The sequence below is a fragment of the Chenopodium album genome, chromosome 1 (genome assembly GCF_948465745.1).
Source record: "Chenopodium album chromosome 1, dcCheAlbu1.1, whole genome shotgun sequence".
Classification (NCBI taxonomy): Eukaryota; Viridiplantae; Streptophyta; class Magnoliopsida; order Caryophyllales; family Amaranthaceae; genus Chenopodium; species Chenopodium album.
Window position 1 is genome coordinate 1,917,822 of NC_137834.1, and position 26,204 is coordinate 1,944,025.

The 26,204-nt window shown below is 34.8% G+C and overlaps 3 protein-coding genes and 1 pseudogene across 6 annotated transcripts; all 4 read left to right on the forward strand.

The window, feature by feature from the left end:
* The first annotated feature begins 1,800 nt into the window (after nucleotides 1-1,800).
* On the forward strand, nucleotides 1,801-5,177 carry LOC145626479 (putative serine/threonine-protein kinase PBL3). 2 transcript variants are annotated; one of them, XM_081678948.1, is made up of 6 exons: nucleotides 1,801-2,073; nucleotides 2,851-3,080; nucleotides 3,166-3,307; nucleotides 3,506-3,639; nucleotides 3,735-3,834; nucleotides 4,545-5,177. In XM_081678948.1, the coding sequence occupies exons 1-6, from the start codon at nucleotides 2,028-2,030 to the stop codon at nucleotides 4,808-4,810; spliced, it is 918 nt and encodes a 305-aa protein (XP_081535074.1). In that variant the 5' UTR covers nucleotides 1,801-2,027; the 3' UTR covers nucleotides 4,811-5,177. The 2 variants fall into 2 exon arrangements, with proteins under 2 accessions (XP_081535074.1, XP_081535148.1); XM_081679022.1 differs by lacking the exon at nucleotides 1,801-2,073 and having other exon boundaries at nucleotides 2,940-3,076; nucleotides 3,149-3,307.
* Nucleotides 5,178-13,235: 8,058 nt separating this feature from the next.
* Nucleotides 13,236-15,612, forward strand: LOC145563967 (putative serine/threonine-protein kinase PBL11). Its single transcript, XM_081624349.1, has 6 exons — nucleotides 13,236-13,287; nucleotides 13,853-14,106; nucleotides 14,439-14,595; nucleotides 14,668-14,807; nucleotides 14,909-15,038; nucleotides 15,159-15,612. Exons 1-6 carry the CDS (start codon nucleotides 13,236-13,238, stop codon nucleotides 15,464-15,466), a joined length of 1,041 nt encoding a protein of 346 aa, XP_081480475.1. The 3' UTR covers nucleotides 15,467-15,612.
* Nucleotides 15,613-15,971: 359 nt separating this feature from the next.
* LOC145563978 (putative serine/threonine-protein kinase PBL3 pseudogene) lies at nucleotides 15,972-16,749 on the forward strand (annotated as a pseudogene).
* A 2,915-nt stretch (nucleotides 16,750-19,664) lies between these two features.
* On the forward strand, nucleotides 19,665-25,865 carry LOC145639674 (putative serine/threonine-protein kinase PBL3). 3 transcript variants are annotated; one of them, XM_081690995.1, is made up of 7 exons: nucleotides 19,665-19,728; nucleotides 19,989-20,049; nucleotides 22,074-22,426; nucleotides 22,507-22,642; nucleotides 23,212-23,348; nucleotides 23,442-23,565; nucleotides 24,210-25,033. In XM_081690995.1, the coding sequence occupies exons 2-7, from the start codon at nucleotides 19,989-19,991 to the stop codon at nucleotides 24,656-24,658; spliced, it is 1,260 nt and encodes a 419-aa protein (XP_081547121.1). In that variant the 5' UTR covers nucleotides 19,665-19,728; the 3' UTR covers nucleotides 24,659-25,033. The 3 variants fall into 3 exon arrangements, with proteins under 3 accessions (XP_081547121.1, XP_081547129.1, XP_081547113.1); XM_081691003.1 differs by lacking the exons at nucleotides 19,665-19,728; nucleotides 24,210-25,033 and adding an exon at nucleotides 25,137-25,865 and having other exon boundaries at nucleotides 19,769-20,049; XM_081690987.1 differs by lacking the exon at nucleotides 19,665-19,728 and having other exon boundaries at nucleotides 19,769-20,049; nucleotides 24,210-25,025.
* Nucleotides 25,866-26,204: the final 339 nt, after the last annotated feature.

Below are 26,204 nucleotides of genomic sequence, written 5' to 3' on the forward strand. Positions count from 1 at the left end.
GTTTAGCTTTTAATTTTTAATTTTATTTTTAAGTTTTAAATTGTTATTGAATTTAAAATTTATTATATAATTATATTTTTAGTTATACTGTTAATTGAAGATTTGAAGTTGTGTTGATTGGAATTATAAAGTTGTTAATTAATAAATGGGTATTTGGGTAAATGATGTGAATTGTGAAAAATGTGAAATCAGAATTCGTGAAGTAGAAAGTAGAATGATAATGTGTATATATTTTGGAATTGTGTTTTATAGTTTGGAGGTGAAAGGATTAGAGTATTTTTGGAAAGAACGTGTGTCAAAATCGCAAAAATCGTAGAAAGTCGAGTTTAATTGTAATTTTGTTAAACTTTTTATTGTGTTTTTTTTTTTTTTTTTATTGTTGTTGTACATGACATATATTGTGCACACCCGAATTAACAAATGCAAATTTTATTTTGAATTATATGATACTATTTGATATCCGGTATTTGCTTGGAGAGTCCGAACCCATAACAAGCAATTCCTGGAATCGCCACTGGTCGTAAGAGTATTATTTCACTATTAATAATAGATTTCACATCTCAATGATATTAATGTTGATTAATAAAATATTTATGAATTATTATGTTATGTACCAACATATACATGACACATTAACAACATTGGATTAGGGGCGGATACAACCAACACTATGAGTATGCCTTTGCATATCCTGATGTTCATTAATAAGGGCCTGTTCTTATACGTTTATTTTCAGTTCAATTCAGTTCTGTTCCGTTCAGTTCAACTCATTAGTTCAGTTCAGTTCAGCTCATAATTTCCTTCTCTTATAAAATATTCAGTTCAGTTCAGTTCAATTAAGCTCAGTTCAGTTCTGTTAATTCAGTTTAGTTCAGCTGAGTCCAGTCCATGAGAACATGCCTTAAGTATAGCTAGCTAGCTGGTTATCCAAGTGTCTCTTTAACTTTCTTGAATTATCACTCTAGTCTAGAATTCGAATCCATTGTTAAACATTTTTTCGAACATTATTTTTGCTGATTATTATATGTTTACATCGTTTAGGATTATTTTATAATAATTACATAATTATGCACTCACTATATGTGCATCCTAGATACGTCACTGATTGCATTAGCATTAGCAATACTAGGGGTGAGCGTAGCAGGATACACTGTAAAAATCTTGGGACCCAAAAAATCGGAACCTGTTGCAATAGGTTCCTATAAATAGGAACCGAAACCGGAACATGTTCAACGGGTTCCTAAAAATTGGAAACCGGATCGGAACTGAAAACTACAAGTTTCAGCCGATTCCGGAACAGGGCACTCTATCTTTCAAAGTTAGCATAATAGCTCCTTGATATTAATACCATTATCAAACCTTTAAGAGTAAGATGAAAAATGAATAAGAGGGGAGGGAGAAAGGTATGTGACGAATTTTATACAGACTTGATAGGGCTTTTATACATGGGCTTAAATAATAGGTTCTAGTTTAATGTACATTATAGAAACCTATACTAACAAGGTACCCTACAGATTCCAAGTCCATAATTTTATTACTCAAAACCGGAACCTGTTGCAACAAGTTCCCAATTTATTATCCGAAATCGGAACCAGGTCTACAAATTTTGGTTCTAGAACCTGCGATTCCGAGCAGGTTCCGGTTCCACGTCAGGTTACACTAAATTTTTGCTCACCCCTGCATTATTACTTCCTCCACTTACATTTAAATGAAAATTAACGTAACATCTAAGTTAGACCAAAAGAGGTCAAAAAAGGTTGCCACAAAAGAGAAGAGAAGGAAAACTATTTCCATGGAAATATCAAATATGGTACCCACCATCAAAGACTTAATCTTTCTATTCCCATTTAATCGTCAAGTTTCACATATATTATTTTCTAGTCAACGTAGAGGGAGAAGTTGTGCACCTTTAAATTTATATTTTATATGTGTACTCTGTAATATTGGATCTGTCTCCCTACCTTTTGCTGTTGTTATTGGGTTGTTCACTTGTTTGAGGGAAATTTCAAGCTAAAAGACCGACTCAAATGGGCAATTGTTTGGGTTTCCCTGTTCTTTACTCTCCCACTATCGGTATGTCTTGTATTTTTTTTTTAGTTTATGACACTAAACAATACTAATATATCGTTTTTTGTTCTTGCCTGTTTGAGCATATATATTTTTAGTTTAAGTTTGTTTTGTTTAGTTTACACCACTAAACAATTTATCTTTCTTGTGATTTGGTGTGATAAAATTGGCTAATAATCTTAACTTTGACCTATTTTCTTTAAATAATTCAAATTTCAGACATATAATCCCTGTTTTGTTTTGTTTTTTTTTTGTTGCTATAACCATTCATCTTATTGTGGAAGAAAATGAATACTCAAAATGTGAGAAGTAAAAGATACTTTATTAAGGTTTGGGTTTTCAATTAGGGTGTGTTGAGGCGAAGTAATTCGGGCTAAAACCAGCTTGGTCATTTTGGGTATCAAGCAATCTTAGTTTGAGGAAATTTCTTTTTTTTTTTTTTTTAGTTCGAGTCATTACTTGTACTGAATGTGTTCGGGTTAATTAATTTGGGTTGAAATCGGATCAGGTTACTTTAGATATCGGGTCAACTTAGATTTTGGTAAAGTCGGGTCATATTACTTAAGGTATCGGGTCAAAGGTGGGTCAACTCCACTTAAGGCTAGGTTTTGGGTCGGGTCCTTTCTAGGTTTCTAAGTGAAATTTGGGTCGTTAGTTGTTTTGGGTCCAAATCGGATCTCGGGTCAGGCAATCGGATACGAGTAAATTTTACCCGACCTCTTGCATGGCTCATGGTATGCATCATGATCGTTTAATTCACTCTATTTTTCTCTGGACTAACAGTTGAGTGCAGCAGTCCAAATCTTCCTACAACTGGTTTAACGGCTTTCTCCTCGGATGACCTTCTAACAATCACCGAACATTACCGGCACATTCATTTAATCGGATATGAAAACTTCCCTACTGTTTACAAAGGTTGGATTGATGATGGGCAGACTCCATCTGAAACTAAAATGCCTGTTGCTGTCAAAAGGCTCAAACTTGAAGGTTTTCCGGGACACGATGAATGGTTGGTATGTTTCTATCAGTTCAACCTCATACTTGCAATCTCTCAGCCAGCAGTCTAATTCTTAATTTACAGCTTATTATTTGATGCAGACAAAATTAAACTATCTTGGCCAGCTGCATCATCCTAATCTGATGAAACTAATTGGATACAATCTTGAAGATGAACTTCATCAGCATCTAGTGACCGAGTTTTTGCCCAAGAATAACCTGGATTTTCACTTGTATGGTGGAAGTAAGTGAAATCTTCGTGTTTTTACCATTAAGTACGTGCAACTATTGCTTACTAGAATTTTTTTGTTCCAAAATTATTACTGCCTTCGTCGTTACATATTATGTGCAAGTTTTGAATTTTTTATAGCTCAAAAGTCATAAATAATACCTAAAGTTGCACATAATATGTAATAGAGGTAGTATTATGTTCTTATTTCAGGGGCTACGCCACTTTCCTGGGAAACTAGGATGAAAATTGCTGTTGGTGTTGCCGAAGGACTCTCTTTCCTTCATGATGCCGAATCACAAGTCATATATCGTTATCTAGATCCAACAAATATCTTTCTGGATGATGTATGTTCTAAAGACGACAACTTAATGATATGTTGTACTATCAAATTGAGTTTATATATCATATTATCTGATCTCTTACATATATATACTTGCAGGATTTTAATGCAAAGCTATCAACTTATGTGTCAACTCAGGCTATGGACATTTACAATGATGCAAGACTGGGTTACACAGCACCAGAGTCTGTAGAAAAAAGTATGAAAATGCCTATACATATAATCTCTACACAAAAAATCAATTATACATCGATCTGAATATGCCTAAAGCTAGCTACTACCTCCGTTTCTTATTATGTGCGACAAAGGGGTATTATTTATGACTTTATGAGACATACCCTTTGTTGCACATAATAAGATACGGATCAGAGGTAGTACATATACTAATGCCGGCGTATATAATCTCTACAAAAAAAATCAATTATATATACATCTGAGTGTACCTAGCTTTATACTCCCTCCGTTTTTTTTATAAGGTAGAGTTGAGAATTTACACTATTCATATGTCACATCATTGACTTAATTTTTTATACTAATATATAATCTATAAATATGATCATATAATATATTGCTGGATTTGTCATAATGTCTACTTTTATAAACTAATTTTTACTAATCTCTAATTGAAGATATTGATGGTCAAAGTTATATCATGACAAATGTGCAAATCCAACTCTACCTTATTTATTTAAAAAAAAAAAAAAAAAAAAAAAAAAAAAAAAAAAACAGAGGGAGTACATGTAAAGCAGTGCTATGTTAGTTGTTATTAGGACATAGTATGAAGGTTATAATATCAATCATTCAGAGGTTTTTAAGAATTTGTATCACATACAGAAATTTTCAAGATTGATTGGAAATTAAAGGTATGTACATATACATAGCTTGATACTAATGAGTTGGCTTGTTTAGAGTATGGACCAGGTAGCTTAACAACAGCGAGCGACGTCTACAGTTATGGGGTTGTGTTACTTGTACTATTATCAGGACGGCCTGCATTCGAAAAGAAAATGATCGGTAAGATTGAAATAGTGCGCTCGGCCTCAGGTATGAAGTCGCGGAGACAGTTAATCCAATTCATGGATCACAAGCTTAAATACCAATATCCACAAAAAACTGCTTTTGAAGTTGCTACACTAGCTATTCAGTGTACATGCACTTTTGCCTTGTTTTTCTAGGCCTAATATGTCAGAGGTCTTACGGAAACTTAATAAAGCTTTAAGACCTCCAGAATGCAGGTTACAAGAGCACTGAACACCTACCTTTGCACCTCACGGGTCTTACTTGAATGTCCTCATGTTTATTGATCATAGAGATTCCAAGGAGATTTACATTTCAGTCTATGTATCTAGATAATAGATGTTCGAGTACTTTACAAAATACAGGAGTGCATGAATACACCTTTTATATATACTCGATTGCACATGAAGGTAGGTGCACATAAAGCTTGTTTTTTGGCCGATGGCTTACAAATTTCCATATGTAACTGGTAACACTACCGTGTAGCCGAGGTTACTTATTCAGAAGTTATTTTCAAGAGTAACATACTTACGCGTTCGGTCAGGGATTACTTGGTTAGTCGGAGATTAATCGATCAAGGGTACAATTATTACCCGTTAAGTGTTTTGGTGTGTCAACCAGCCACATCGTGTGACCAAGCCACACAAGAAAACACGCTAACCAACCAAGTAATCCCAGAACCCCGACCACACAACATGAAACACACTATTTTTTGCTTTATGTATATATATACACCAGATCATGAGTCATATGTTAATTAGCTGAAAATTTATGCACATTCAGTTCAAATTTGTTTAACATATTTATAAGTAGGAGTATCTGTTAGTTCGTTGTGAGCAAGATGTAACTATAAAAGTAGCCTTGATCATATATGATAGACATGATTTAACAAAATTTGAGTATCCATTTTCCTTTTTCGTCCAAATGATGAATGGTTGGGCTGATGATCCTTTCCCTTTTCTTCTAACTCAATTTAGGAGCATGGGTGGCCACACCTCTTTGTCTTGACGGGTTAGTTGGTCATCATCCCTCTCTATGGGGCTCTTAAGAAAAAAAAAAAAAAAAAAGAGTAGGGCTCTATGTCTCTATGTATCAAATTGTAAGTTAATATAAACCTTACCCAAGGCCTTAGGGGTATCAAAATGAACTTAGTACTCCTACATCTCTAAAATATTGTCCTATATATTGCTATTTTTGAAACAAAACTTGGACGCTTTGTCCACGGATTCTAATTGATTAAGAATGAAGAGCAAATATTTTTATGTGTATTTTGAGGTCAATGGTTTATGGGTGTTTTAAGATGGGTCAATGTCGAAAAATTAAGTTAACGGCGGATTTCTAACCAGAGTTAGTATTTTACAACATTTTATCTTTTATAAGGTATTTTCTAACAAAGTCTAAGTTTTATTAGGTTGCTTATGACAAAAAAATCCGTTACTCAATCAAGACTATGGGCCTGTTCTCATTAGATTATTTTCAGTTCAGTTCAGTTCAACTCTAATAAGCTTATGTCAAATAATAATAATAATAATAATAATAATAATAATAATAATAATAATAATAATAATAATAATAATAATAATAATAATAATAATAATAATAATAATAATAATAATAATAATAATAATAATAATTATTATTATTATTATTATTATTATTATTATATAATGGGCGGGTTTGATTGGGTCGGGTCAACTCGAGTCGGGTGAATGCGAATTAATTCCATAACCTATGCGGGTCAGGTTTGGGCTGGGTCATGCTTGAGTCGGGTCACGTCGGGTCATACTTCTTATCGGGTTTGGATCGGGTTAATAATAAGTAGGATTATATTCGGGTCGGGTAAACAATAGGTCGGGTTTAATTCGGGTTTTCACGAGTTAAAACGGGTTAGGGTAATTCTCGGGTTCAAGTCGGGTTCGGTTCAAGTCAATAATTTGCGGGTTATAATCAAATTGGGTCATTCTCGGGTTTGAGTCGGGTTTGGTTCAAGTCAATAATTTGCGGGTTATAATCAAGTTGGGTCATTTTCAAGTCGGGTTATTCTCGGGTTCAAGTCGGGTTCTATTCAAGTCAATAGTTTGTGGGTTATAATCAGGTTGGGTCATTTCCAAGTCGGGTCATTCTCGGATTCAAGTCAGGTTATGTTCAAGTCAATAATTTGCAGGTTACAATCAGGTCGGGTCCACTACAAGACTGTCTTTTCGTAGCGATTGTACATTTGCTACAATATGCACATATGTTTGTGAAATAGTAGAGGAATCCGTGTCAGTTTACAATCAACATAGTAAACCCATATGAAATCGATACGAAAAACATGTGAATATTTATTCACCTTTATTCTACACATTTATAAAATTATGGAAAAGCGTATCGTTTACAATCGCCACTAAAACCAAAAAATCGATACAAAAAGCCTTTTTAACACTAGATATTAAAATTTTGTTTGACAAAGAAAACATAAAATATGTCATAGCTTATTGGAAAAACATTTAATATTATAGCTTAAGGTTGCATGTTCGAATCTTGTATAGATCATACGTAGGGATTTTTTTTTTTTTTTTTTTTTTATTGTAGAAAATGAGTTCAACATTTGAAGCGATTATAATCGCTACAATAATCACCAAGATTGAATGTAGTTTTCCGTATCGATTAATGATGACAACCCCAGTGAAAGCGAAAAACACTACTAAAGGTTATGGCAACGGTGGATATTGTATTGAATGACTATTCGTTGGGAATTTTAGATACGAAACGTTAAAATAATCGCTACGAAAAGGTATTTTTCTTGTAGTGGTTATTTCCAAGTCAGGTCATATTCGGGTTCAACTAACTATAAATACATAATTATCATTTTTATCAAGCTAATTATTTCCTTTGACTATAATAGATATGACAATATAATAGGGAACTACAATCTATAATTTAAGAAGATAATTATCTCCTTTAACCATACAACAAATATATACTATATTTAACTCTTAAATTTGAGGATGGTGCTCCTTTCTTTTGCTGGCCTGCACCGACTTGGTCTCCCTAGACAAAATGCTTTGATCAACAATAATAATAAGGTGGTCTAAATTGCATTTAAGGTGATTTGAAATCGGGTTAGGAACAATTTGGGTAGAATTTAGGTCGGGTCAATAACAAGTCGTGTTAATTTCGAGTCGGGTTAGTAACAGATCAGGTTGAATTTTTGGGTCGGGTAAGTAATAGGTCTGGTAAAATTCGGGTCGAGTCAATAACAAGTCATGTTGAATTTGGGTTAGATTAATAACAAGTCGGGTTGATTTCAGGTCAGGTTTGTAACAGGTTGGTTTAGGAACGGGTCGGGTTGAATTCAGGTCAGGTTAGTAACAGGTCGAGTTAAATTAATGAAATCGGTGCAAGTTGTAAACCGGTAAATTGGTCGTTTTAATGCAAATTGGGTGGTTCCACCCACCCAATTGGACTCTCGGAGGGTATTAGGGGCCATGGTAAACATTTCGGCAAATTTTATTTTCGGGCGAAAAAAGTCATAAAACTTCAAAATTGAAGGCTAATATACACGTTTTTTGAATAATTTTGGAGGTTTCGGGGCCCGGTGTAGAAAGTCTTGATATTTTAGGGTATACATCTCGGGTCATATAATGACGTTTGGAAACATATATGATCATTATATGTTGTCATAATGTTCGTAGTAGGCTTGAATTAATGAAATCCGTGCAAGTTGTAAACCGATAAATTGGTCGTTTAAAGGCAAATTGGATGATTCCAACAACCCAATTGGACTCCCGGAGGTTATTAAGGACCATGGTAAACATTTCGGAAATTTTTATTTCCGGGAGAAAAAAAGTCAAAAAAATTCCAAAATTGAAGACTAATATCCACGCTTTTTGAGAAATTATGGAGGTTTCGGGGTCCGGTGTCGAAAGTCTTGAAATTTTAGGGGATACTTCTCGGGGTCATAAAATGCCATTTGGAACCATATATGATCATTATTTGTTGTCATAAATGTTCGTGGTAGGCTTGAGTTAATAAAATCGGTGCAAGTTGTAAACCGGTAAATTGATCGTTTAAAGGCAAATTGGATAGTTCCACCCACCCAATGGGACTCCCGGACAGCATTAGGGACCATGGTAAATATTTTGGCAATTTTTATTCTGGGCGAATAAAAGTCAAAATTTTCAAAATTAAAGGCTAATATCCACGCTTTTTGAGAAAATTTGGAGGATTCGGGGCCCGGTGTCGAAAAGTATTGAAATTTTAGGGGATACATCTCAGGGTCATATAATGACATTTGGAACCATATATGATCATTATTTGTAGTCATAAATGTTCGTGGTAGGCTTGATTTATAGAAATCGATGAAAGTTATAAACCGGTAAATTGGCCGTTTAAAGGCAAATTGGATGATTCCACTCACCCAATTGGACTCCCAAAAGGTATTAGGGACCACAGTAAACATTTCGACAATTTTTATTTTCAGGCGAAAAAAAATCAAAAAATTCCAAAATTGAAGGCTAAGATCCACGTTTTTGAGAAATTTTGGAGGTTTCGAGGCCTAGTGTCGATAAGCCTTGAAATTTTAGGGGATACATCTTAGGGTCATATAATGCCGTTTGGAACCATTTATGATCATTATATGTTGTCATAAATTTTCGTGGTAGGCTTGATTTAATGAAATCGGTGCAAGTTGTAAACCGGTTGGCCGTTTAAAGGCAAATTGGATGGAAACACCCACCCAATTGGACTCCCGGAGGGTATTAGGAACCATGGTTAAAATTTCGGCAATTTTTATTTCCGAGAGAAAAATAGTCAAAAAATTCCAAAATTGAAGGCTTATATCCACGCTTTTTGGAATTTTCGAGGTCTCGGGGCACGGTGTCTAAAAGCCTTAAGATTTTAGGAAATATATCTCAGGGTCATATAATGTCGTTTGGAACCATATATGATCATTATATGTTGTCATATATGTTCGTGGTAGGCTTGAGTTAATGAAATCGGTGCAACTTTTAAATCGGTAAATTGGCCGTTTAAAGGCAAATTGGATGGTTCCACCCATCCAATTGGCCTCCTGGAGAGTATTAGGGATTATGCTAAACATTTCGGAAATTTTTATTTCCAGGCGAAAAAAAGGTTAAAAATTCCAAAATTAAAGGCTAAGATCCATGCTTGTTGAGAAATTTTGGAGATTTCGAGGCCAAGTGTCGAAAAGGCTTGAAATTTTAGGATTACATCTCTGGGTCATATAATGTCGTTTGGAACCATATATGATCATTATATATATGTTGTCATAAATGTTCGTGGTAAGCTTGAGTTAATGAAATCGGTGCAAGTTGTAAACCGGTAAATAGGCGCTTAAAACCAAATTGGATTATTCCACCCACCCAATTGAACTCCCGGAGGCCTAGGAGGGTATTAAGGACCATGGTAAACATTTCGGTGATTTTTATTTCCGGGCGAAAAAAAGTCAAAAAATTCAAAAATTGAAGGCTAATATCCACGCTTTTTGAGAAAATTTGGAGTTTTCGCGGCACGGTGTCTAAAAGTCTATAAATTCTAGGTAATACATCTCGGGGTCATACAATGTCGTTTGAAACCTTTTATGATCATTATTTATTGTCTTAAATGTTCGTGATAGGCTTGAATTAATGAAAACGGTGCAAGTTGTAAACCAGTAAATTGGTCGTTTATAGGCAAATTGGATGGTTTCACACACCTAATTGGACTCTCGGAGGATATTAGGGACCATGGTAAACAGTTCGGAAATTTTTATTTTCGGGCGAAAAAAAATCAAAAAACTCCAAAATTGAAAGCTAATATTGATCCACGCCTTTTGAGAAATTTCGAAGGTTTCGGGGTTCGACTTCGAAAAAAAATTGAGAATTTAGAGGATACATTTCGGGGTCATATTATACTGTTTGGAATCATAAATGATCATTATACGTTGTCATAAATGTTCGTGGTAGGCTTGAGTTAATGAAATCAGTGCAAATCGTAAACCGATAAATTGGTCGTTTAAAGGCTAATTAGATAGTTCAACCCACCAGATTGGACTCCCGGAGGGTATTAGAGACCATGGTAAACATTTCAGCAATTATTATTTTTACGGGTGAAAAAAAGTCAAAATATTCAAAAATTGAAGGCTATATCCACGCTTTTTGAGAATTTTTGGAGCCTTCGGGCCCGGAGTAAAAAAGTCTTGAAATTCTAGGGAATACATCTCAGGGGTCGTTTGGATCCATATATGATCATTATTTGTTGCTATAAATGTTCGTGGTAGGCTTGACTTAATGAAATCGGTGCAAGTTGTAAACCGATAAATAGGCCGCTTAATGGCAAATTGGATGATTCCACCCACCCAATTGGACTGTCGGAGGGTATTAGGGACCATGGTAAACATTTCTGTAATTTTTATTTCCGGGTAAAAAAGTCAAAAACTTCCAAAATTAAAGGCTAATATCCACGGTTTTTGAGAAATTTTTGAGGTTTCGGGTACAACTGTCAACTCGGGTAAACGGGTCGGGTTTGGGTCGGTAAGAGTGGGTCGGGTCAATTCGGATTATATCCATAACCTAGCTATGCGGGTCGGGTTTGGGTTGGGTCATGCTTAAGTCGTGTCACGTCGGGTCATACTTCTTATCGAGTTTAGATCGGGTTAATAACAGGTCGGGTTACATTCGGGTCGGGTGAACAATATGTCGGATTTAATTCGGGTTTTCACGGGTTAAAACGGCTTAGGGTAATTCTCGGGTTCATGTCGGGTTTGGTTCAAGCCAATAATTTGCGGGTTATAATCAAGTCGGGTCATTTTCAAATCGGGTCATTATCGGGTTCAAGTCGGGTTCGGTTCAAGCTAAGTCAATAATTTGCGGGTTATAATCAGGTTGGGTCACTTCCAAGTCGGGTCATTCTCGAATTCAAGTCGGGTTATGTTCAAGTCAATAATTTGCAGGTTACAATTAGGTTGGGTCATGTCATATTCGGGTTCAACTAACTATAAATAGATAATTATCATTTTTATCAAGCTAATTATTTCCTTTGACTATAATATATATGGCAATATTCTAGAGAACTATAGTCTATAATTTAGGAAGATAATTATCTCCTTTGACCATACAACAAATATATACTATATTTAACTTTTAAATTTGAGGATGATGCTCATTTCTTTTGTTGGCCTGGACCGACTTGGTCTTCCTAGACAAAATGCTTTGATCATCAATAATAAGGTGGTCTAAATTTTATTTAAGGTGATTTGAAATCGGGTCAGGAACAATTTGGGTTGAATTTAGGTCGGGTCAATAACAAGTCGTGTTGATTTCGAGTTGGCTTAGTAACAGATCGGGTTGAATTTTTGGTCGGGTAGGTAAGTAATAGGTCTGGTAAAATTCGGGTCAGGTCAATAACAAGTCGGGTTGAATTTGGGTCATGTTAATAACAAATTGGGTTGATTTCGGGTCGAGTTTGTAACAAGTTGGGTTAAATTCGAGTTGGGTTAGGAACGGGTCGGGTTGAATTCAGGTCAAGTTAGTAACAAGTCAGTTTAAATTCGGGTTTTGACGGGTTAAAACGGGTTTGGGTCGATTTCGGTTTAAGTCGGGTTCGGTTCAGGTCAATAATTTACAGGTTACATTCGGGTCGGGTCATCTCCAAGTCAGTTCATGTTCGGGTTCGGGTCTCACACTCTCGGGTCAACTCGGGTTTAGGGTTGGTTTCAGGTCGGGTTTGGGTTACCATTTTTTCGGGTTCAGATGGATCGGTTAATAATCGGGTTTGAGTCGATATTTCGGGCCGGGTCAACTTTTGACAGCTCTAATAGTATATGTTTTTAAAATGTTTTGGGGTTCCATTTTTTAATATATTTTTCATAAATATTGTAATTACATAGTATATTTTTCATAAATATTTTAATATATATATTTGTATATACACATATATATAATTATAAATAATCAAAAATCATTAATGCGTAGTTAAAAATAACTAATCAATAAGTTCAGTTTAGTTCAGTTCATTTCACTTAATGAGAACATACCCTATTTCAATACTCATGTCACCAAAGTAGAAATTTTCATGAAAAGTCAAATTCGCTAGATAGGTTGTGTTTGAAGGTCATTTCAACGTGTTTTGATTCATCTTATCTCAACCAATGTTTACTATACAATTTGAAATGCATTGTTTAACAAGAAAAAACCCATCCCGGAGATTTCTAAAAATTCCAATCCCTTATCACTGTAGCCAACTTTTCTAAAATCCTATTTCATGTGATATACACAATTAACACAAGTTGAGAGATTTTACCCTTACTTTATTTTGGTTTTTTTTTTAAAGAAAGACTTAAAAGCAAAGGAATCGCTCCTTATTATATTGGAGGGAGTTGGTTAACCTTCCTTGTCTTAATCTATGTATTCTCATTTATTCGTCAATTTTAACAAATATAATTTTCTAGTCAGCATAGAGGGAGATTAGAGAAGTTTCTCGCCTTTCTATTTATAGTTGTACTCTTTAAATCTTGGTTATATTTTCAACTGCCTCTCTACCTTTTGCTGTTAATTGTTCTTAGGTTGTTTTGAGGGAATTTTCAAGCTAAAAGTAACTCAAATGGGCAATTGTTTGGGTTCTCCTGCACCACCGGACTATTTCGACCTTGAAGGTATGTACTTCAATTCATTCTTTTTTCTTTTTAATTTTTTTTTCCCTATATCCCATTATCATAGAATTTTATTTTCAAAAAGGATTAGTGAGAGTAGAAAATTGAGAATAAAGTAAGAAACAACGTATATATATAAGCCTAACTCACAATCTATGTGTTGTGTCAACATTTTTAAAAGGTTGATCCATGCACGACCCAAGCCCACGTGCCTCCATATCGTTAGACATGTACCTTATAAGTTATCCCTTTGTTTTTAAATATTTGTTCTATTTCTCTTGGACACATATATCGATGCTAATCTTTAGTCAATAATATCTTTAATTATCAAAAAATATAAAAATTCTAACAATTGAAAATTAATAATCTATTTAGTGAAACGATTCCAACTAGTACCCACAAAATAAACCGTGTAAAAAATAAAAATGGTGCAAGTATTTAAAAACGGAGAGAGTATAACTATGTTATGCGAATCTCATATACGTGAGTAGTCACAGTTGAGGTAGTAAGATGATTGACATGATTCTGTGGGTGAAAATTCATGTGCCACTAAATTCTATTTTCTCAGGAGCAAGACTAGAGCAGCGCAACACTCAAAATCTTATTTCCACTAGTTTGAAGGCCTTCTCTCTTGAGGAAATTGAGACTATCACCAAAGATTTTCATGTTGACAACTTAATTAGAACATATTTTCCTTATTTTGTTTTCAAGGGATGGATAAATAAGAAAACACTTGCTCCGTCAACACCTGAAACTGGAATGGCTGTTGCTGTCAATAAGATGCAACCAGACTGTTTCCCAGGCAATCAAACCGAGTGGTTGGTACGTACGTTTCAATTCATTAATTGACATACGAATAGTTGGAGGCCCTTTTTCCATCCCTATGTGAGGGGTTCCCAATTTCCCTGTTTTTTTATAGTGAGAAACAATCATAGGGGCATTTTCGTGAATAAATCAACAACTTTTTCATTATTGTGGGTTCCATAATTGAATAAAGTTGAATAAAATTATTGATTTATTTACGAAAATACCATGTGAGAAACAAATCACCATGAGAAACAGGCATCCTAAAAAAAAAGTGACATACATATGGGAGTACGAGTACGTATTTCTTTTGTATTTCTAATTTCTTATGACTTATTTGATGCACGCAGGAAAAAATAAACCATCTTAGCAAACTACACCATCCTAATCTGGTGAAACTAATTGGATATCGACTTGAAAATGAATGGGAAAAATTCAGTCCATACCACTGGTATTTGGTATCCACGTTTCAGCATAGGGGAAACCTAGATAATTACTTATACGGAAGTAAGTAGCCTAATTCTTGTGAACGATCATGATATATACTCGCTCTATTAAGTACTTACTATATGAATACAGGGGAGGGCACTCGGGCGTTGTCCTGGGAGAAAAGGATGAAAGTGGCTATAGGTGCTGCCAAAGGACTTTCTTTCCTACATGATGCTCAACCACAAGTCATTTATCGTTATTTGGATGCAACAAATATCCTGCTAGATGATGTATGTCCAACAATCTAAACATTGTGCTCTAACCTTTAATTAATTTATTCCTCACTAGCTTATTTTTCAATCTTATGTTGATCTCCTGATCAAATTTGTAGGACTATACCCCGAAGTTATCAGCTTATTTGTCAACACAAGTTAGGGACATCCAGGGTTATGCTTTAAAGGACTATTTATCACCGGGCTATTCATCACTGGGTTATGCAGCACCCGAGTTTGTAGATACAGGTGCAACAATCGCCATAGTTTTATAAAAAAAAGTTCTCTGTTTTTATAGATAAGGTATATGTAACGTATATGCACTAGCTTTAATAAGTCTTTTAACATATTTAGCTTGATATGCACCAGGTTGCGTTTCAACAAAGAGCGATGTCTATAGTTTTGGGGTTCTACTACTTGCACTACTAACTGGAAAACAAGGAATGACAATTTATGATAAGACTCTAGTGGATTGGGTGAATTCATTTCACAATAATAACATACTCGAAATCATGGATACGAACAAAGTCATGAAAGATTATCCCATGGAAGCTGCTATCGCAGTTGCTACACTTGCTTTAAATTGTACTCAATTTGATCCAAACTTAAGGCCTGATATGTCAGAAGTTTTACAAACGCTTCAGAATTCTGCTGTTAGTCCTCGAAAATGGTTATAAATTCCCTTGGCATCTTCATCGTCATCTCAACCACAATCTGCTCGTGTTTAATTTTGTTTGATTGTAGAGATTTTGATTCATTGTTTGTTGATTTATCTTTTATGTAGAAGACTGCTTCAAAGGCTTCTATGTGCTTCACCTATTCTATATACTCATCTACTTTTCTTTCTCAGTTTTGTATTGTATACTACATCAATAAATTCTCTACTTGGTTACTTGTATGAATTTTATCAATTGTAAGTAACTTAAGTTTAGTCGTCATGATAATTTCGAGTTTCTACCTACAATTATATTTGTTACATTTATTATCTCAGGTAATGTGGGCACGCCACCACTCTCATGGGAAACAAGGATGTAAGTGGCTGTTGGAGTTGCCAAAGGACTCTCTTACCTTCATGATACCATATCACAAGTCATATTTTGTTATTTGGATGCATCAAATATCATGCTAGATGATGTATTTTAATTCTTCAAACGACAACATATATACACCCAACTAACGAGAATGCCCCAATTTCTCAAAGTATGACATTTTTGTAAAATAAATCAACAAATTTATTCAACTTTATTTAATTGTGGAGCCCACAATAATGAAAAGTCATTGATTTATTCACGAAAATGCCCTCATGGGATGAGAAGTTTCTCAATATGAGAAACAAGGAATTTCCCCTCAACTAACTAAATGTTGTACTCTTGTCATTGATTAATTGTGATAGATGTTTCTTAATACGAAGTATATCTGATCTCTTGTTTTTATATACTTGCAGGATTTTAATGCGAAGTTATCAACATATGTGTCAACTCAGGTCACGGACATTCAGAGTTATGCAACACAGGGTTACGCAGCACCAGAGTTTGTAAATACAGGTTCGAAAATGCAAATAACGAACCTTTACAAAATTAATTATACATCCGAGTACACCTAGAGTTAGCTTCTTTATTTGTGTTACAGAGCAGGTATCATTTCAGCAAAGAGCGATGTTTACAGTTATGGGATTTTGTTACTTGTACTGTTAACTGGACGACCTGCACTTAAAAATACAATGATGGGAGAGGATGCAGTGGTGGCTTGGATAAAGGCGTTCCGGGAAAAGTTACTGCGAATGATGGATCCTAGACTGAAAGGCCAATACCCGAAAAAGGCCGGATTCACAGTTGCTACACTTGCCTTACAGACTTACAGTGTACACTTGTTCAAGCAAGTTCGAGGGCCTGAAATGTCAGATGTCTTACAGAAACTAAATAAAACTGTAAGACCTAAAGTTGTTGTTACATCCTGTTAAATTTGAAAACAATATGAAATGGGCCTGGGCAATAGTAGGAGATACTCCTCTTTTCCTTATCCAGTAGTGATTAAATACCCAGTTTAGAAGAGACCCATAACCTTGGGCTCTGATACCATGTTAAATTTGGAAACAATATGAAATGGGACTGGGCAACCCGAATAAGGAGAAGGAGAGTTTGGTCCACAAACAAGGCTTTGGAGCTTCCATACTAAAACCAATTGGCAATAGTAGGAGGTACTCCTCTACCTTATAAAGTGAAACTATCTCTCCTCTTTCTCCAATGTGGGACACTCATAAATGGGTTACAATGGGTTTCAACACATCCAATTCTAATTATGAAATTATGAGCATCTTTGAGTTGGAATAATGGGGAGTATAACTTTAATGATGGCTTTCAAGCTTGGACTTTTGGTAATGTTTTTCTAATAATAAAGTGTTTAAAAAGTCCAATACCATAAAGTCCACAATGTTTGCGAGGACTCGTAACCGTACTTGCAGTAGTATGAAAGTAATTGAACAAGGACGTTGATCATATTTTGAACATTTGTATTGAATTAAATTTACGAGTAATTTCTAACGCATTGAGTTTTTCCATGTTTACCATACTTTTTTCTCTCTCTCTTTTGAATATGTATAATATATTATATATATTGGTTGGTAACCGGTAAGAACAAGCTAGGCATCTAGTGCCTCTAGACTCTAGTGAGATTTGATCCCACAACCTTTTAATTGTACAATAATATATAAAGTATAAGCTTTTTACATTACGTGATTATGATCTAATGCATTAAATAATGAAAATTGATCCAAAATCCTCTAAAATCGGGAAAAAAGCTCTAATCACTTGGACCATCCCTCATTTTTCATATTAGCTAATAATATAAAATAATGGTAATTAATATTTAAAATAACTTGACCAATAATACATGTTTACATGAAGGGGCGCCGGGGCGGTAGTGGGGTATGTTCTTAAATACTTGGTACTAAAGGGTGTTATTACTTTGTAGTAGACAAAGACTTATAAAAATACCTTTTGGACCAATTCTCTCACTTTTTCACAAGTCAAAACTCGTGCAATATTTGACATATAAATAAAGTGCACGTACAACATACGAGTCGAATATTTAAGAATTAGGAGACATTTTCTCCTTTATTTCTAGTTAAACTATGCCAATAAAAAGCAACTCAAGTTAATATAAAAGATTAAAAGGACTATGAAATGGACGAATGGTACATAGTTACTCGGTAAAGTCTCCAATTAAAAAAGTATAGTGTTTCTATTATCATAGTTTGACTTGTTAGATGTAAACCCAAAATTTCAAATTATGTACTCCATAGTAACTTATTATGTTTTGAGGCTTAATTAACAATTACTTTGCTAGTATCAACAAATAATTAGCGTTTATTGTAGGTGGAAGTTAATGACATGCCTTAATATAACTCGTTTGGTAATCGATAATCCGTAGTAATGAGAAATGAAGCCTCGTTCGAGCAAAAGAACAAGACTTTGGATTGTATGTAAATTTGGAAATAAAATTTTGTTCTTTTCAATTATTATATACAAAGATCGATAACACCTAGTTTATTTATTTTTCTTCATAAATTTTCATCACTATGTAATACCACCTCCCAATTGATAATGAATAGTAATGGAAAACTCGAAGAAAAACACAAGCTTGTTGGAGGATGAGATTGTTTTCTCATGAAGGTTATATAGGTTTTTTTTCCACACGCACTAAATTACACTTAAAATTCATTTAAGTCATCACACAATTTATAATCTATCGACTACCACAAGGTATGATAGATAATAACATGTTTTAGTCGAAAAAATAAATAAAAACATGTTCTATTCACTTGATTTTAATTTATCAAAACGAATTTAAATTAAGTTGTATGAATTTTATTAGTGCTTATATTAATCTTAAATTTAATCGTTATCAACTAAATAAATTTTGTGAATGCACAAAATACGTATCATTTATGTATTCTACATACATCTTCACATAGTCACACTCACTAAATTTAATCCCACTTACATTTCCTCTCATGGACTCTAAGGAAAACAATAAAATATATCCCTAGGCCTAAAGGTAGATAAAAGATGCAAACAAAACCATTGTATGAAATTGACTGCAATCTAGGAAGACATAACAATATCTAGGACTAGTAAAACAAAGCATTTTTTTCAACACAAAGGAGGGTGCAATACTCACGGAAGTGCCTAATCCAATTCCATGAATTGTTTCTCGTGTGGATGGCTTATGTGACTATGTCTATGTGTGTTGGTGTGAACTGTGAAGTTGTGAACATACAAATAGAGGTGTCAAAAGCACACCCGACCCGACCCGATCCGAAATAGACCCAAAAAACATCCGATTCAGATTTGGACTCATGTGGACATAATAAATTAGTATAACTCAACTTTAAAAATTTACCCGATCTGACCGAACCATATCAGACTCGATCCGATTATCTGAATTGACACCCCTACATACAATAGAGAACACAAACATTAACTAATTATTAAGTAAATAATTTAAAGCTCGAATAATTCACTGGTCAAGTTGGGTCATTAGTATGAGAATTGTTTACCTTAACTAATTGGTTTCGTGCTCAAGCATCTAGAGCATGATAATTTTTAATGAAAGATGGGAGTTGTTTCGCCTTAACTAATTAGTTTCATGGTTAAGCATCTAGAATACAACAATGTTTATGGGACGATGAAAACTGTTTTTTCTTTAATCAATTGTTTCGTGTTCAAGCATCTAGTATACAACAACGTTTATCAGTAAATACAAAAACTTTCACTTATTATAAGGCTTAATTTCGACTTAAAATTAGAATTAATCAGAGTCTAACAGTCTAACAGACTTTTGATTATCGGGTAACGTACCCCCATAAGGAAGACTTTTTTGATATAAGAGAATTGCAGTGCGACTTCCAGGCACCCTCTAAAGACCTTCCTCTTTCTTTGTAATCATTTGAATTTGTTTTTTTTATTCCTCTCATTTTTTATTATTTTGCTTTCTCTTTCTTCTTCTCTTTTCTTAGCTTCACCTTCCTAGGAAACTTGTCAATTTCCCTTGTGTTAATACTTTAATTTCTCTCAATTCCTTTCATACTTAATTGGGTTTTTTTTGTTTAATTTTGTTCTTGCTATAATTAGTAGCTTTGTGATCTTGGTTCAATTCCCTCTGTTTTTTTTTTGGTTGCTGATTTGGTGCAAAACTCAGATGGGTAATTGCTTTGGTTCTTCTGCACAAGTGGATAATTTCAACTCTAATCCTACTTCTGGTATGCTTTAATTTTGTGCTGTTAATTGCATTTCTATTTTCTATATTTGGGTTTTTGATTAAATTTAGAATCTTGTTTACTTACTATGTATGGTAAATTAGTTTCTGATATTAATTAATTGCTGATTATAATCTTGCTTTTTTTCTTTATTGCTCTATTAAATGTTTGAAGATATTTATTTAGGGTGTGGAATTTTCATATTTGATTTTGATGGTTTGTTTTGCTTTGAAAATTGGTGACTTTAAATTTTAGGGATAGAATTCAATAACCCAGATTTAGTCATTAAATTGGTACCTTCCTGTTGATTTTTCCAGAAAAATTGTTATGTATTTTGCTCTTGAAGTCCTCCTAGTTGAAGCAGGTGTCCAATCCGAACCGAAGACGGGTTTTTGGGGTTAGCTCATCCTTGCGGGATCATTACGCTTAGTTACCAACTTGATATAATTCCACCCTTAATTACCAATAATAGTGTTCACTTTGTGATGAATCATGATTGATTGTTGAGAAGGTGGTTATTGTTTCGGGGACTCGTTGACTATATGTTATGGTGTTGTTCTTGAACTTTAAGTAATCTATATCTTAATAGTTGTTGGAACTTTGGAGATTGTTTTTCATACCAAATCATTTGGTCAAAAGTTAATAAGAGTAATGAAAATCCGGTAATGATTGTGCAATAAGTATGATTTTTACTATCGAGTGTAGAATAATTGCTAGGGGTTTAATCTCAGTACTTTGTTAGAGTATGTTCATCGTTTTCCTCTAAGGCAATGGCCTGGCTTTGCATTCAAGTATTGGTTGGTTTATTTTGCTTCTTTGACCTTTTCACTAGCCGTATAAAGTAGCTGATGTCATCAGATGTTTTTTAAGATGTTTGGTAAATTCAGGCATTGTTTGGGTACTTTGATGATGCTTCGATGCTATGAGGTCAATTGAAATACAATTTTCCTATTATATACTTGCTGCTCGACCTTGTTAATTGATTTAAAACTAAGAAAAAAGGCTGGAAAATAATAATGTACCAAATAAGGTCGATGATGATCAACTGTATTGCTTGATGTTTAGATGCTACCACTGCAATGCGCATTCCTGCTGTTAAGGTGTTAACTGGCTTAAATTCTGGTTTGTTGCCTAACTTTCATCCAGGAATATGTAGTTTTCAGAAATTTGTTCGTTGTAAATTTCATGCTTTGTATAGTTCTGACCTAGGCTTTTGATGTTTTCTTGTATTGGTCTTTGAGTTCTGTGCCCGCCTGTCTAATGCAAACCGTTGTCTAAGTTAGGGACTGTGATACAAACATATACATCAATCTTAAGGCGGCATTATGAAATTATCTCTATGTTTAGATATAGTTGTTACGTTGTCCAATCCTATAATAATTAAGGATCTAACATAAATTCATTCAGATACCAGTTATATTAGTTCTGTTTCCTCATCCTCTCTCCTTTATTTCCAATAGGGGTGTACGGGTGTCATAGATTATTCAGTGATTGTCCATTGCTTTTACTTTGTTACGAAACACAAAAGTTTAGGGAAAAATCATGTGTTATATTTCATTCATCACACAATTTATATATGGTACAAAGAGACTCCTGACGCCCTAATGTAAACCATAAGCTACTTGTTTAACAAATTGTGCTTTGCCAAGAGCCTTCTTAAAAATTTCTTCTTGCTGAAATCCGTTGAACATAAGAAAGAGAGACTACAATGTCCTACTCTAAAGCAGAAGCTACATGTTAACAAATTAGGAAACACAATCAATCATCTATCGTAACAAAACATGACAATGTCTCACTCATCCCAAAATAACATATTCGAATATTATATCAAGTGGAAGGAGTAAATGTCTTTAGAAAAGATGAATTTTGATACCAACAACCATTAATTTGAGGAGCAATGAAGCTTACTTTGAAAGTTTTCATCAAATTTGTATAAATCATCATGGAGCTTTAGTTTTGCTTCTCTCTCTTTTTCCCCATATATCTACGTAGTATTTTAAAATTTGATGCTAAGTTTTTTTTTTCAGCCTCAGGAGCCTCAAAAGTTGGTAGTGGTGGAGGGATAAGTCACTCTTCAAACTTGTCTAGTTCGGTTGTCTCAGCTCCAAGTGTCAAAAGTATCAATCAAAGTCTTCCAACTCCAAGATCTGAAGATGAAATATTGTCGTCTCCTGGTTTGAAGGCCTTCTCCTTCAACGACCTTAAGACTGCCACCAAAAGTTTCCGTTCTGATAGCCTAATTGGAGAAGGTGGTTTTGGTTATGTTTTCAAGGGGTGGATTGATGAGCATACTCTCTGTCCTTCAAGACCTGGATCTGGAATGGTTGTTGCAGTCAAGAAGCTTAAACCTGATGGTTTCCAGGGTCACAAAGAGTGGTTGGTAAGTTTCTGCATCTTTAACATTTGTTCACTTCTCACTGGAACTCCTTAGCCTGTTTCCTTATAGCTGATTTAATGCAGACAGAAGTAAATTATCTTGGCCAACTACATCATGCTAATCTGGTGAAGCTTATTGGGTATTGCGTTGAAGGTGAAAATCGGCTTTTGGTATACGAATTTTTGCCCAAGGGAAGCCTAGAAAATCATCTGTTTAGACGTAAGTAACTCTAGTTGGGTGATAGTTTTTTTTATTATAGATATGCATACGAAGATTCAAGAATTATTTCTGTTAATTTCCTTGGTAATTTACCCCGATTACTTCAGAAACAACTCCTATGCAGATTTTGTAATCCATTGAGATTGACTAGTAATTTAGGTTTTTTCTTTGGTGTGTTTGGATTACTCATTACATTTAGCTGACATGCATGTGCTGATTTTAATACCTATATGGCTATATTAAATGCTCTTTTTTTTTTTTTGACACACAATTCAATGTTCTTAGCCTATCATAGTTTCTATTGGATTTATGATCAACTTTGCATATGCTATTTTTGCTCTGCATCTTATTTAGCATTGTCTTTTGAGTCCATTCTTTAGGTTGGTTGCTGGTTCAGTAATTTTTTGCATTAGGTTACTTCATGTCTTCATGTTTCTGTTGCTCCACTTGCATGTTGGTTTTAGACGTCTAGTCATATAATTCTTATCAAAGTAAATCCCTATAAAATTTTAGTGTTATATTTGCTTTTTCGAAGTATGGGTAATCTGATGGAAAATTATAATTTGCAGGGGGTCCTCAGCCAGTCTCCTGGGGAACAAGGATTAAAGTGGCAATCGGTGCTGCTGAAGGACTCTCTTTCCTTCATGACGCTGAATCGCAAGTCATTTATCGTGATTTCAAGGCATCAAATATCTTGCTAGATGCTGTATGTTCAGACTTCGGCATTTATATTGTGTTATCTGACTTATCACCTTACATACGATAAGCAGTTTTCTGATATCTCTTTTCACCTTTGCAGGATTTTAATGCGAAGCTATCAGATTTTGGGTTGGCAAAAGCAGGGCCCACAGGAGATCGTACTCATGTGTCAACTCAGGTCATGGGAACTCAGGGTTATGCAGCGCCAGAATATGTAGCTACAGGTTCGGTAGTTACCTATTTAATCTCAAGATTGTCTTTCCTTATTGTCTGATAATCATTAAAAGTAACTTATCCAGATCACTCCTTGTTTATGCCACTTTGCATAACACAACTCCTTATTTCGGGCTTTTCGGCTTTTCTTTTGAGATTTTTGACCAGCCACATTTTTTTACACAACTTGCCAAACATCAGCCTTTAGGTGTTTAAAATCTGGTTGGATAACCAAGTGTGTCTAAGTCTCCTTTTCACCCCCAATAAGAATTACGGAAAATACTGAGGTCTGGTGTGGAAAAGAACTTAAATTGATGCTGGAGTATGTTTGGATATCCTACTGTTGCCAGAATAATGTAAATACTCATCTGGTTAAAGGGGATGTCATAAGATACCTCTTTGACTAATTGGCTGTTAAATAACTCTTAATAGACAAAAAGGCCCTGTATCATCAAGTGAAAGTTGGGAAAGAGGGATGTACATGTCGTTTTCAGCAAAAGGAGTTGGTGTGAGCTAGTCAAACTTAAATTTCTTATTTTATTTTATTATTATAAAATTTTAAAAATAATTAGCTGTTGGCAAATCCTTGCCATGTAACTGTTTATATTGACAGTTTTGCATAACTTAATACTAATCATATGGCTTCTTTCACTAGGTCGCCTTTCAGCAAAGAGTGATGTCTATAGTTATGGGGTTGTGTTGCTTGAACTTTTAACTGGACGTCGTGCACTTGACAAATCAAGAGTTGGTGCAGAGCAGAGTCTGGTAGATTGGGCAAAGCCATATTTAGGGGACCGAAGAAAGTTATTCCGAATTATGGATACCAAACTGGAAGGCCAATATCCCCAAAAAGCCGCTTTCACAGTTGCTTCACTTGCTTTACGATGTCTGAATCCTGAACCAAGATCAAGGCCTAAGATGTCAGAGGTCTTAGAGGAACTCAAGAAGCTGCAAGACTTCAAAAATGCAAGTAAAAGCTCCCTCAGTGGCAAAAACATTTCCAGCCCCATGAGGTCTCCAATGAAAAACCATCATTCTCCCATGCATTATACCCCCTCGGCATCCCCATTGTCATCTTATCGACAATCTCCCCGTGCTCGCTGATTATGGGGAGATTGCACTTCAGTGTTTGTTGGTGTATCTTTACCTTAAAATGTAGTATGTAAATATTGGTGGTACATCCTCGTCGAAGGCAGCCTAAAGCTTAGGTAATGTTTTACTGTCACCTGCCCTTTTTTTTTTTTTTTTTTTTTTTTTTTTTCTGACTGGTCTAGAAAGAAAGTTTTGTATTTTTTTAGTTTTTTTTAAATCTCTTAATATTTTTGGGGTGGTGCCAGTTCTCTGTTGTATGTATTTATGAAATTCGCCATGTATTTAGGAGTATGCTTCTAGAATGCATCTTTTGTATCCAAAAAAAAAAAAAATCTATATTGAGTGAAATGCTAGATTTCCATCTTTATCATTGTATCTTTTTATTCATTTATGTGCAGCAAAGATCAATACGGAATATCTTACAAACTTTGCGGTATTTTCTTAGGAGTAATTTGAGTAGAGAATCATCGGAACCTATCTGCATCTGTAGGCTAGATTAGAGAGGCATTTCGTGAAAGGGAACGATTAAGCTGCAGAAGTGAGCAAGGTATTTGCTGTAAAGGTCCGTTTGCTGAAGTACTGCAGCTTAGATTTGCAATATGGCAGTATTAAATCTCTGGGCTATAATATCAGCAGTATGCCAAAGTAACCTTCACTGAGGCAGCAGTTTTGGAAGATACTCTACCAAATTTCAATACCTTTTATGTACATTATCATGTCAATAATGGCTGCCACTCGACGATGAACAAAGAAACTAATCTGGAGTATGGTCACAGAACCTTACTATGCACTCCTATAGCTGACATGATCTCTGATAGATTAACTGCTGGCAACGCTTGCCCTGGCTGCGAACTGAAATTAAGGCCTAAACTGCCGGATTCCTCTAAGGAATCCGAGAAGCTTAAAAGTGTACTTAGCTATGTTAAATCAAGTTACAAGTTTTTCTCAGGGCAATGTTGAGGTTGGAAGGAAACAAGTCCAATCCACCTTAAAATTTTAATCAGCAGTATGGCAAGTAGTCAAGTGCCATCATCTTTAAAACCTTGAACACAGACTGTGCTATGCCTTTTATAAACAGTATGAGCCTTTGGGTTAGGATTTAGACTGGAAGTCGTGGACCGGGCTAGAAAATAAGTCTAGGCTATGCTAAAATTATAATAGTCTTTCGGTATACCAGGACACATGCACGCTATAATATGGCCTCGATCACTTTGTGCCATCCGCTGCTGAGTTATGTGCTCGGTCCAAATTACTTGGCTTAAACCAGCCCTAATCAGAAACAAGCAGCACATATCCGATTTCTTGCAGTGCATTTAACAAAAAATGAATCAAATCTACAACTAATTAACACTTCTTGAAGTAAATTCAACAAATAAAAACAATTAGAGGTGAGATTAGGTAAAATGCATTAAAATTGCATCCAATATAATTCAGTTTCTTTTTTGGAATATTCCCATGAACAATTTTATGTATAAAAACAAAATTTGAACCTGGTCATGTCCTTGTGCCAGGTTAGACTTGTTAGAAGGTGCCCAGATTCTGCATTTAGTGCCTGACT

Coding starts and splice junctions, on each gene's coding strand:
- LOC145626479 (XM_081678948.1), top strand. CDS start 2,028: ATGGGCAATTGTTTGGGTTTCCCTGTTCTTTACTCTCCCACTATCG. Junction 3,308..3,505: donor TTTTCACTTGTATGGTGGAA/GTAAGTGAAATC, acceptor TTCTTATTTCAG/GGGCTACGCCACTTTCCTGG. Junction 3,835..4,544: donor ACCAGAGTCTGTAGAAAAAA/GTATGAAAATGC, acceptor TGGCTTGTTTAG/AGTATGGACCAGGTAGCTTA.
- LOC145563967 (XM_081624349.1), top strand. CDS start 13,236: ATGGGCAATTGTTTGGGTTCTCCTGCACCACCGGACTATTTCGACCTT. Junction 14,596..14,667: donor AGATAATTACTTATACGGAA/GTAAGTAGCCTA, acceptor ATATGAATACAG/GGGAGGGCACTCGGGCGTTG. Junction 14,808..14,908: donor CAAATATCCTGCTAGATGAT/GTATGTCCAACA, acceptor TCAAATTTGTAG/GACTATACCCCGAAGTTATC.
- LOC145639674 (XM_081690995.1), top strand. CDS start 19,989: ATGGGTAATTGCTTTGGTTCTTCTGCACAAGTGGATAATTTCAACTCT. Junction 20,050..22,073: donor CAACTCTAATCCTACTTCTG/GTATGCTTTAAT, acceptor TTTTTTTTTCAG/CCTCAGGAGCCTCAAAAGTT. Junction 23,349..23,441: donor CAAATATCTTGCTAGATGCT/GTATGTTCAGAC, acceptor TCACCTTTGCAG/GATTTTAATGCGAAGCTATC.